Genomic DNA, 10,726 nt, shown 5'->3' with positions numbered 1-10,726 from the left:
AGCGGGGCCGGTACCGAACGGAGCCGAGCGGGGCCCCGGCGCTCGCTGCCGCCGCGCAGCGTCACGTGCGGCGGGGCGGGGCGGCCCCTCCGGGGGCGGTGGGACCGGGCACCGGCACCGGGAACCGGGCACCGCACCAGGAAACGGCCACGGGCACCGGAAACAGACCCCCGGCCACAGGCACCGGGAACCGGCACCGGGAACCGGGGATCCCCCTCTCCATCCCTGATGTCACCCCCGGGACCGCCTGAGTGTCCCCTCCCGCCCCGGCGCCCAGGTCCCCGCAGACCGGGGGACCCCCCAGACGTCTCCCCGTCCCCCCGAGAGCCATCCCCATCCCCCTGCCCGCGGCTGGCACCCGGGCACCGCTCTGCCCATCACCCGCATCTCCCCCCAAATTCGGCTCACTGGGCTCCCCCCACGCCTCTCCCTGGGACCCCGAGCAGCCTCCCCCCTTCCCACCCATAACCCCCATCCCTGCTACCCTAGGAATCCCTCATCCCGAATTCCCCATTCCTGGTACCAGAGTACCCCCCAACCTTAACCCTTCCTCTCTCACGCAGGGTGGCCCCTGCAGCCCCCAGCCCCATTCCTGCCCCCTCCCATCCCTAGTGCCCATCCCCAGGCCCCGTCTCCCCCCATCCCTCCCTGGCACCCGGGGGTCACCCAGCACCCCAAGGCCGCTCTCCTCCCCCACCTCCAGCACCCATTTCCCTCCCCCTCTCCCAGGGGGAGACCCCGGCTCGGGGGACAAGGAGGGGCAGGGAGCCCCCGGGGACACACCAGGGTGGGGACAGGGGTGGATGTGACAGGGCCAGGGCCACCAAACGCAGTGCCCAAGCTCCAAAAATCCTCTTCCCCGTGCAGAGGAGGGGGGCATTCCTGATCCAGCAGGGCCCCTCTTGCTCCCATCCCACCCCCCAGTGCCCACATTCCTTTTTGGGACAGCTCCAAGTGGGATTTATGGGATAATCACCTCCACCTTGCTCCAACACCCTTGGCCCACGTGTCTGCACTGTAACAAGGCTGCCACAGCTCCAATGACAACTTTAATCCGATAATATTTGCAAATAACAGACAAAACAGGAACGGGGCCTTGGCTCACACCTTGCACCTGCGTCCTCCACAGGATCTGGCGCTGCCGGAACCGCCGCAGCCCTGGAACACCCTCACGGCCCCACGGGATCCCTTCCCACAACAGTATAAGCTCAAGGAAGAGACTTTTTTATATATAACATTAAAAAAAATTAACAGCAACTTGAAAAGATGGAATTTCCAAGGAATATGTACACAAGCGAGTGCTTCAGGCTGGGAAGAAAAACCTCCTGTGGCTTCGGCGCATGGAATTCATCATGTCTGTACCTTGGGAAAGAATCCACGGGTTCAAACTGCCCCAAAAAATCCCTTCTTAGGAACTTCAGAGCCCCTCAAATGCTGCTGCTTCACCCCCAAACCCAGCAGGGACAAGGGAGGAGGGGGCTGGGCAAAGAGCAGCTGGAATTCTTCACATAAAACCATGGAAATAAAACACTGGAAATCAAAACTGGTGGGGTTTTGGGGATGGAATTTGTGGCCCCCACCCTCTTCTTGCACCCCAAATTCCTGCAAACCTGGAAAAAATAAAACTGATGTGATCTCTGCATTAAACTTTTCCACAGAAACAAAGGAAAAGGCTGGAAAGGAAGAGGATCTCTATTAAAGAGATCCTTCGGAGCACCCAGTGTGGATCAGTTTGGAAGAGGGATACTATTTCCTGCTAAATATTAATGGAGAGAAAACTTTGCTGGGAGATGTCAGGAAAAAAAAAATTAAAAATTAGTGCATTGCTGAAAAATGAGGAGAGAGGGGTAAGAAAATCTTCCCAAGGGAAAATGGCACCCACCCACACCCCCTCACCGGCTCCGGCTGCCCCGAGCCAGGAACACTCCCAGCAGCGTCAGACTGGGGGAAAATGTTCTCCAGAGTCATTAAAATACCCCAAACTTCTAAAAAACCCCACAGTTCCCAGAGCTCAGGTGGTTATTGGATCATCCAAGGTGTGGAAGTGACGGCGGAGGGGTGCGGAGAGGGGGCGTCTCCCAGCCCCTGGGAGGGTCTGGGAGGCAGATCCCAGCTTCCATTTTGGGTTAAATAAATGAAGTTTTGTTGTCTGAAAGCACTAGACATTCCTCACCAAGTCACAATCCCTGTACTTCCATGATGGATTGAAAGCGTTAAGAGTGGATCAGAGATGGGATTATCCTAAAGAGTTCCTGGAGAATGATCAGGATGGGCTGGATCTACGGGATCTCGACCCTCTGCGGCTGAACCAGGGGACACACAGGGCCACCCCTTGTCCCAAACACTCCAACTGCTGCTCAACTTCCCAACCTTCCTGTTCCTTATTAAATAAACCCGGGAACGTTGTCCTGAAGCCGGATGTCCTTCAGTGCAATCTGCTTTGACATAAGGCATTTGTTTTGTTTTTTGGGGAGCAAACGTCTCATGATGGATTTTTGCCTTCTGGAAGAGTCAAAAAGTACTGCATCCACCTGCTTTTACTCTTTTAATGCCCTACCATGTGACAAATCCTCTTCCCTTCTGGTCGCTCCTCTTGGAAAACCATCAGTGGCCAAGTAAACCAGTCCCTGGGAAGGAGAGACACCACCAGGAGATGAGAAGGGAGATGGGATGGGGTGGGATCCATGTGAGGGGTGCAAAGGGGGGAAAACACCTGGACTCACCTTTGAATCCTTCTTCAGGCATACAAACTGGGATGGAGAGGGAAGGCAGGCGTTAGAAGTCGCTCGGAGCGTCCCGCAGCCGGTGACACGGGAGCGTCACAATCCCCATTTCCCACCTTCCCACCCCAAACCCCCGGCCCAGCCCTTCCCCGCCTCTCACCTTGCATTACGTCGTCCATGGCCGCGTAGTCCGCGATGGGCTCGTCGGCCTGGGGAAGAGAGGGGAGCAGGGAATTAACGAGCACACGGATCCGCGGGACCCTGCTCAGGCCAGGAGCAGGGAATGGGAACTCCATGGGAGGACTCACTCCCTGAGTTAGTCCTGTTTTGGTACCCACAGAGCTCAGCAGCCAAATCAGCTACAAAGGGCTCTTGGAAATAAAAAACCAGGGGGTTTTCTCCTCTACAATGAAGATAAAAAGGATTTACCTCCTCCAAAATAAATAAAATCAAGGATATTCCTCCTCCAAAACAAAACAAATGAAGACTTTCCTCCCCTAACACAAAAAAAAAAAATTAAGGCTTTTCCCCCTCCAAAACAAAACAGAAAACAAAAGGATAGTCCCTTCCAAACAAAAAATTAAGGACTTTCCTCCTCCAAAAAAAACCCCAAAACAAAGAAACCACCAAGCACCTAAGGATATTCCCTCTCTTAAACAAAATTAGGGATTTTCGTCCTCCAAAACAAAAAACAATGAGGACTTTTGTCCCCAACACAAAATCATTAAGAATTTTCTTCCTCCAAAACAAAACCCCAAGAAGTATTTTCCTCCTCCAAACAAGCAAACAAACAAAAAATTAAGAATTTTCCTCCTCTGAAACAAAAAACAATGAAGATTTTCCTCCCCAAAGACAAAAAAAATTAAGGATTTTCCTTCCCTAAAACGAAAACATTACGGATTTTTTTTAATAAGGAGCTGCACGAGGAGCTCGTTCCATTTGTCCCCATTTCCACACACACCACCACACCCTCCTCGTGGCTCTCCCTGATCCCACGGCGTTCCCGAATCCCACCCCGCCGTTACCTTGAGCAGGATGACGGACTCGGGGATGACCCCGAGGCTGCCCAGCGTGGCCGTGTCATCGCTCAGGATCTTCCCGTCCAGGGACAGGTTCTGGTCGAAGGGGGCCACGGAGAAGGCGTGCATGATCTGGGGGCACACGGACACCTCATCCCGGGATCGCGGCATTCCCGCCCCGCCACCCGTCCCCACCTCCTGGGGGGTCAGACCCTCCCCCTGCACCCCCACACTCTTCATTTTGTGTTTTCTTCCTCATTCCTGGAAGTAGAGCTGGCCTCACCTGGATTTTCAGCTCTTTCAGGGTCTGGTTGGCCGACACAAGCAGCGCTTTCTCCCCCCGGACCTTCCGGTGCCGCGTGCTCCTCCTGATTCCCTGTTTTTGGTAAGTGATGTAGCTCTGGTGGGACAGCTTCTGGCGTTTCGCGCCACCGTTGGCCTGGAGACGAGGCAGAAAGTGAGGAGATCGAGTTGTTTAGGGATAAACACAACTTTCCCAGATCTCAGAGAGGGTTTTGGGCAAGTTGGTCGTGCAAGGGAAGGCAGGAAGCGATGGAAAACCCCTTGGAAAGCCAATTGAAGCATGCAAGTGTGGAGGCAACCAAAGGATTTGCCTTCAGACCTCAGCTCCTAGTCCTAACGCCAGTGTGGGGCAGATTCCCACACGCACACGAATCCCTGTCCATATCTAATCTCTCCAAAACCCAGCACTGTGTGGTTTGACCATTCAAATGACAATTTAAGACACTCTTCTGCTGCCAGTGAGATGCACAGGAGGAGAGTGGTGATCCCATCATGCTGACTCAGGAGGGTAATACAAAAATCAAGGAACCTGATGGGATTTTTCATCTCTACCTGGTTAAAATCGGGGTCTTGCTCCCCCTCTGGCTTGTTTTCCTCCCTTTCCTCTTCAGCTTCCGAGCTGCTCACGTTCAGCTCCGGAGCCGCGTCCTTCATTACCTGGAGTCATAAAAATCATTCTCCATAACCAACAGCATCCACCCGGCCTGCCCCACCATGGCAAACAGCTCCCAGAGACCTCCAGGTGCCACCTCCACCCAGAGAGCCCAGGAATAGCCCCAGGAGCTGCTCCGTGAGCTCTGCAAAGGCTCCTCCACCCTCCCCACCTCGGTGGAACCTCGTGGGATTCAGCTCAGGAATCCCCCTCTGTGGAGCTGCAGGTGCTTCCTGCCCTCCTCTCCAGGCAAAGTCTCCTGAGCCCTGGACTGATTCCCTTCAGCTGCTTCATCTAAGGGTGTTGCAAAAGCCTCAACATGGAGAAAGTATGCTCCGTGAGTTATTTCTGTGTCCCTGCAGCAGCCTGGCAGGGACACTCAGCACCATCACTTATGGGGCTGGAGGCTGTAACTAAATTAAATCTAAATAATTTACACAAATACAAAAATAAAAAGGTTGTTCAGGTCGGTGAAAGGCACTCCAGGCATAGATTTGCCTGGATGCAAATTCCCAGCTCTGCTGTGGCTGGAGCTGGGCTTTGCAGGAGCCCAGGAGCTCTGGATGCCAAGAGCTCTCCTCTCCATCGTGTATTTACAATGAATGATGCAATTCCAGCTCCCAAACGTTCCCCAGAGCCCTCTGAACTCCAGCAGTGCCACCCTACAATGATTTTATCTGGATGAGGCTTCCCTCTGCAGCATCACCCCCCCAAGGAGGAGCCAGGTGGTGCAGAGGAGACAGGAAAAGGGTGAGGGGCTGGAAACACTCCCTGATTTTGCAAAGCCCAGCAGGAAGGGCACAGTGGCTCCCAGTGCTGCCGACAGTGATCCTGGCCAGCATTCCTGCTGCTTCCCATCCTGCCCAGGCTGCCCTGCTACTGGGGGATCTCGTGGGCACGTTCTCACCCCCTCTCTCCAGCTCCAGCTGCTCCACAAAGAATAGCTCCCTGTATTTTTGCCAGCCCCACGTGTGAGCACAGTCCTGTCCAGTGCCAGAAAAACACAACACCCAACCCTCTCCTGCACCAGAGCCAAGAGGGATTCAGGCTGGGGATTCAGGCTGAAAGCCTGTGGCTGATGGCTCCAGACGGTGCTGCGTGATCCACATCTCACAACCAAGGCAGGAACCCATCCAGCCTCCAGCTCCCCTCAGTTCCCCGGGCTCCAGCGCCTCCCTGGGACTGGCAGGGAGGCGGAAATCAAGGAAAGACCAAAAAAACCCACCCCACACTGCAAAAGTGCAGGGATCGTCTTCATCCAAGCTCGCCCACCCTTGGATCCCTCCTTGAGAGCCCTAAGCGGGGAGGTTTACCAGAAGCAGCTTTTGGGTACTTGGAAAACCAGTTCTAGAGCTGATCCTGACACTTAAGATCAGTAAAAACAAAATTCACAGCTTCAGGGTATCCTGAAAACCATCTCCAAGTTCACTGTCTCACCAGTGCCGAGGGGAAGAGCTCATTTTTATCCAGCAATAAAAATGTCACTTGAGCAAGAAGAAAGGAAATGACAAATACTGGAGGGGGAGGAGAGCAGGTAGAACCTGGGAACACAGCTAAGACACAGAAAATAGCTGGGAGCATCCCTGAAAACACAAAGGATTTGGTTTGGCAAAAGGGAGCCTCAAGGAGATGGAATTTCCAGAGCCAGCATGTCCCAGTTTGCTGGTTTTGCCAAAGCTGCAGAGCCAGGGGATTTCTGCCCTCATCACCACCACGGACCAGCAGGATCCCCACCCATCCTGGGGACACGGGAGCTGTGACAGCCCCCTTGGGGCATTCCTGGGGCTCCTGGAGCCAGGCTGAGCAGGGATGGAGGGCAGTCCCTACCTTTTTGTTATCCACCACTTTGTGGATGTAGATGGTGGCCTGGGTGTATTCGCGCAGGTCCCGCTGCTGCTGGCACAGGAGCCCTTCCCGGCACTCGGGGCACAGTTCTGGGGAAACACCACGGGAGAAAACATTCCATTGCTCCAGCTCCTCAGAGGGCCCCAGTGCAGGGCCTCTCACTGCTAACCCAGAGTGAATCACATCAAATCCCAGAGTTATTTGGGTTGGAAGAGACCTTTAGGATCTCATCCCACTCCCTGCCATGGGCAGGGACACCTTCCACTGTCCCAGGTTGCTCCAAGCCTTGGACACTTCTAGGGATGGGGCAGCCACAGCTTCTCTGGGCACCCTGTGCCAGGGCCTCACCATCCTCCCAGCCAAGAATTTCTCCCCAATACCCCATCCATCCCTGCCCTCTGGCAGTGGGAAGCCATTCCCACTCGTCCTGTCCCTCCATCCCTCGTCCCATGTCCCTCTCCAACTCTCCTGGAGCCCCTTCAGGCTCCTGAAGGGGCTCTGAGGTCTCCCTGGAGCCTTCTCTTCTCCAGGTGAGCACCCCCAGCTCTCCCAGCCTGGCTCCAGAGGGGCTCCAGCCCATGGAGCATCTCTGTGACCTCCTCTGGACTTGCTCCAGCGGCTCCACGTCCTTCCTGTGCTGGAGACTCCAGAGTTGGACACAGCATTGCAGGGAGGGATCTGCCAAGCTCTGCGTTTCCCACCGATCCCCTTTGACTGAAGTTTTATCCCCAGGAGCAGAGTCACTCACGGGGCTCGGAGGAGTAGTGGGCGCTCTCGGGGTCGGCCCCGGCTGCCTGTGTCCGGGTGATTTTGATGACGTGATCCACAACGAAGAGTTTTTGGATCCTCTCCCACTCGCTGGGCCATATCAGAGCTATACTGTGCAAAGGAACAGGCAGGTGCTTTATGACATGGAAAAGCCAAGCCCTAAGCTCCCAACAAACCCTCCCTCTTTGGCTTGTGGGTTTGTCAACGAAAGAAAAACTGCAAAATCCATCTAAAACCCAGCTCCATGGGAGGGCCTGTACACCCAGATAACAGCAGCCTGCGATTAGCGACGCTGCTGTGCTCCCGCCGTGCCGGAGGGAGGGATGGAGGAGGAAAGAAGAGGAAGATTTCCTACTTTTAGTGCTGCATCACTGCAGAAGCAAGGCTGTGGAGCATGAAGTCCAGCCCTGCAGCCAGCGCTCCGGGGGGGAAGGCTCAACGAAAAGCAAATTGTAAGGGAGCAGGATGTTTCTGCGTCCTGGCCAAACCCAGGGTGTTATTGTCAGGAACAAATCAAGCTGAAGGAAGCTGTTTTTTCCTGATCCAGCATCCTTGGACAGTTAAGGTCTTGCCTTGCAGGAAGGCTGAGGTGGCTCTGAGAAAGCCTTGGTGTTAGTTTTGAGGGAAAGGATTCACTCCTCATCTTGCTGCAGCTCAGCAGCAAGAGCATTTCTTTGGGAATGTTCTCCCGAAGCTCCTGGCAAAAGGAAAGTGTGTGAAGGGAAGAAACTCACTGTTTGGAGTCTTCTTTGGTCATGGAAGCAAAGGTGAACATGAGCCCCCCGTGGGGACAGAGCAGGACGCTGTTTGCTATGGAGGACACGGGGCTGCAGCGTGTCGGCCTCCTGCAAAAGGGCAGAAGCTGGCAGAGCTGGACCAGGTTATCCCACCAAAACCCCCACAGTTCTTCAGGAAGCCAGGAAGAAATCACAGGTGAGTATTTACACAAGGCATTCCAACAAGGAATAGTAACTGCTCGTGATAAGGAAATCAGATCTGCGTTCCTCTGCAGTGCAGAGTGACTCTGTCCAGCAGATTTCCATCTCCAGCCCGAGTGGTGACCTTTGGGATACAGCTCCAGACAGATGAAAAAACTAATCAGGTTACCAGCTAATCCGACCATCTGGTTAACACACAGCAAACAAGGAAATTCAGTGTCTTAAAATTGATACAAGTCCTGCAAAAATCAGCTCCACTGCTTCCATGAGCTCACTGTGCTGGGAGTCGGAAGCAAAATATTATTTACAAAATATTATCCACAGCCTCCAAAATAACGGGTAAAAAGCACCAAAACCCTCCAGCCAAGTTACCTGACAAATTTCCTCCATTCTTCTACAAAGAACTGCGAAACAATATACAGCTCATCCGTCTCCTGGGGGAAAAGAGGAGGAAAAATGATCTTTTTAATGAATCCAGCAATGACTGTTCGGTTTTTCGGCAGCACTCACTCCCTCCAAGACCTTGGTGCTGCTTTACCATGACAACTCCGTCCAAGTGGGCTGTGAAAGCCAAGGAAAATAATTTGGGATCAGGTACTAAGCACTGCCATTGCTAATCTTGTGTTTATTATGAAGTTACTTGAGCTTTTGATCCAATTGCCTTTAATTCCCAGCGGGAAAGGGCATTTCCCTGGAGCAGCCAGGACTCCCCAGTGCTGCTTCTCCTGCTGGGTACTCGGGGTCTGAAGCTGGTGAATCCCTGCACTCCTAACAGGTGTGGGGTGAGACCACCCCAACATCCCTCAATTACTTCCAACATCAAAATCCACAAGTTTTTCCTTTTGGCAGCAGCAGGGATACAAAACCACAGCTGAGCACTGAATGAGGCAATGTTTTTGGGACAATCTGTGTTTTTTTGTCCCAATCTTCCTTTAAATTGTCCTGGACAAGAAAGCACCCAGACCCCAAGAGCTGGGTGACAAACTTACTTCCATGCTCTCCTATATCCTCACCCCTTTCCCTAAGACAGATTTAAGGGCTTGCTCCATCATTTTCAGGAAAACTCAGCACACCTGAGGAATATATATATACACACATACACATATATAAACTTTTTAATTTCCCTTCATCTCTTGATTTCTGCTTGCTTTTTACTCTGCTTGTTTCCTCCCCAAACCTCAGCTGCTTTGGATCAGGAGAACTCAGAAGGCTTGAGGGGAAGATGCTCAGCTCTTTTCTATGAGGCTCCCTTGGGAAATTAAAAGGGAAAGGAGGATAAAAAGGGAAGAAGGATGTAGCCCTGCTAGTGGAGATCCTCCTATTTCTGACCCACAGTGATGAGCTCCAACTTTCCATCCTCCAGCTCCAAAAGCAAATCCAACCAGATACAACCTTAACCACCACTGGCAGGACCTGGAGCTCTCCAGCTCAGCACAGAAGGAAAACTCCTTTTAAACCCTTTTGGGTCTCCTTGGTTCTGAGCCCCGGATCTGCGTTGCCTCAGTGTTTATTCCCAGCTGGAGCAGCGAGGGATGGAGGCAGACACCTGCCAAATCACCTTGGCAGGATTGCAGAGTCAATCATTAATCGGCACCACGAGACTCCCAGGAGCCAAGGACTGGAGCCAACAGCTCGTTCTGGGCACCTCAAACCCCCAGGAATTCCTGGAGAAGATGCTTGGAGAGGGTTTGCACAGCCATCGCTGCTCTCTGGAGTGCTTTAGCATTTTGGGAAGCTCCCTGAGCTTTTGGGACACAGGACAATGCTGGAGCACACCTGAATTTGGCCCAACCAGTAGCAAAAGGTGGTGGTGAGGCAAAACCCAGGGGTGTTCCAGCATCCTCCTGCACGGGAAGGCTGATGGGGAGCAGTGGGAAGTGGCTGTGCCGTTTCCGTCCTTCCAGGGACGGATACGACCATGACAGCAACATCGTCACTGTTATCTCCCTGACTCTGGGCCAGCCACAGCTCCCTTGGCACATCAGCCATTCCCGTGGCTCTTCAGGGCTTTGTGCCAGCACAGCTAATCCAGGGAAGTCACACCTCAGCACAACACACGTGAGAGCTCCGCTGGCACGGACTGAGCCAACGGTTATGGAGTGGTTTGGCTTGGGATCTCCTTCCACTCCCTGCCACGGGCAGGGACACCTTCCACCATCCCAGGTGCTCCGAGGCCTGTTCAGCCTGGCCTTGGACACTCCCAGGGATCCAGGGACAGCCACAGCTTCTCTGGGCAGGAGAGGGATTAAAGCCAGTAAAAACCTCTCCCGAGCCTGGCTGCATTCCCTGACCCCCCTCCTTCCCTACCTGAGGCCAGCTGCCCAGGCAAGGTCTGCATTTATCATGGAACAGGTTCTGGAGAGAGGTCTTCTGCTCGCTGGCCATCATCTTATGCAGAGCTTCATTTTCCTCCCCTTCACGCTCCAAAATCTGCAGGAGACAGTTAATTACAGCCCAGCCCCCGTTCCCAGCTGCTAC

General features: G+C 53.6%; 1 protein-coding gene across 6 annotated transcripts in view; it reads right to left on the bottom strand.

The window, feature by feature from the left end:
- Nucleotides 1–1,036: 1,036 nt before the first annotated feature.
- Nucleotides 1,037–10,726, bottom strand: part of USP48 (ubiquitin specific peptidase 48) — a 30,390-nt gene continuing 20,700 nt past the window's right edge. For 3 of the 6 annotated variants that reach the window (XM_069034619.1, XM_069034624.1, XM_069034621.1), the window contains 11 exons: nucleotides 10,556–10,678; nucleotides 8,621–8,682; nucleotides 8,045–8,155; nucleotides 7,291–7,421; nucleotides 6,525–6,631; nucleotides 4,598–4,702; nucleotides 4,026–4,181; nucleotides 3,749–3,874; nucleotides 2,884–2,932; nucleotides 2,724–2,750; nucleotides 1,037–2,627 (listed from right to left, as the gene is read on the bottom strand). In XM_069034619.1, the coding sequence (XP_068890720.1) occupies nucleotides 2,605–2,627; nucleotides 2,724–2,750; nucleotides 2,884–2,932; nucleotides 3,749–3,874; nucleotides 4,026–4,181; nucleotides 4,598–4,702; nucleotides 6,525–6,631; nucleotides 7,291–7,421; nucleotides 8,045–8,155; nucleotides 8,621–8,682; nucleotides 10,556–10,678 (1,020 nt within the window). In that variant the 3' untranslated portion in view covers nucleotides 1,037–2,604. Of the gene's footprint in view, nucleotides 2,628–2,723; nucleotides 2,751–2,883; nucleotides 2,933–3,748; nucleotides 3,875–4,025; nucleotides 4,182–4,597; nucleotides 4,703–6,524; nucleotides 6,632–7,290; nucleotides 7,422–8,044; nucleotides 8,156–8,620; nucleotides 8,683–10,555; nucleotides 10,679–10,726 lie in introns of those variants that run through there. The other 3 variants (XM_069034620.1, XM_069034623.1, XM_069034622.1) reach the window with 3 other exon arrangements.

The sequence above is a fragment of the Aphelocoma coerulescens genome, chromosome 21 (assembly GCF_041296385.1).
Source record: "Aphelocoma coerulescens isolate FSJ_1873_10779 chromosome 21, UR_Acoe_1.0, whole genome shotgun sequence".
In the NCBI taxonomy this organism is placed as follows: domain Eukaryota; kingdom Metazoa; phylum Chordata; class Aves; order Passeriformes; family Corvidae; genus Aphelocoma; species Aphelocoma coerulescens.
Note: the sequence above shows the minus strand (reverse complement) of the source record. Positions and strands in the feature narration are given on the sequence as shown.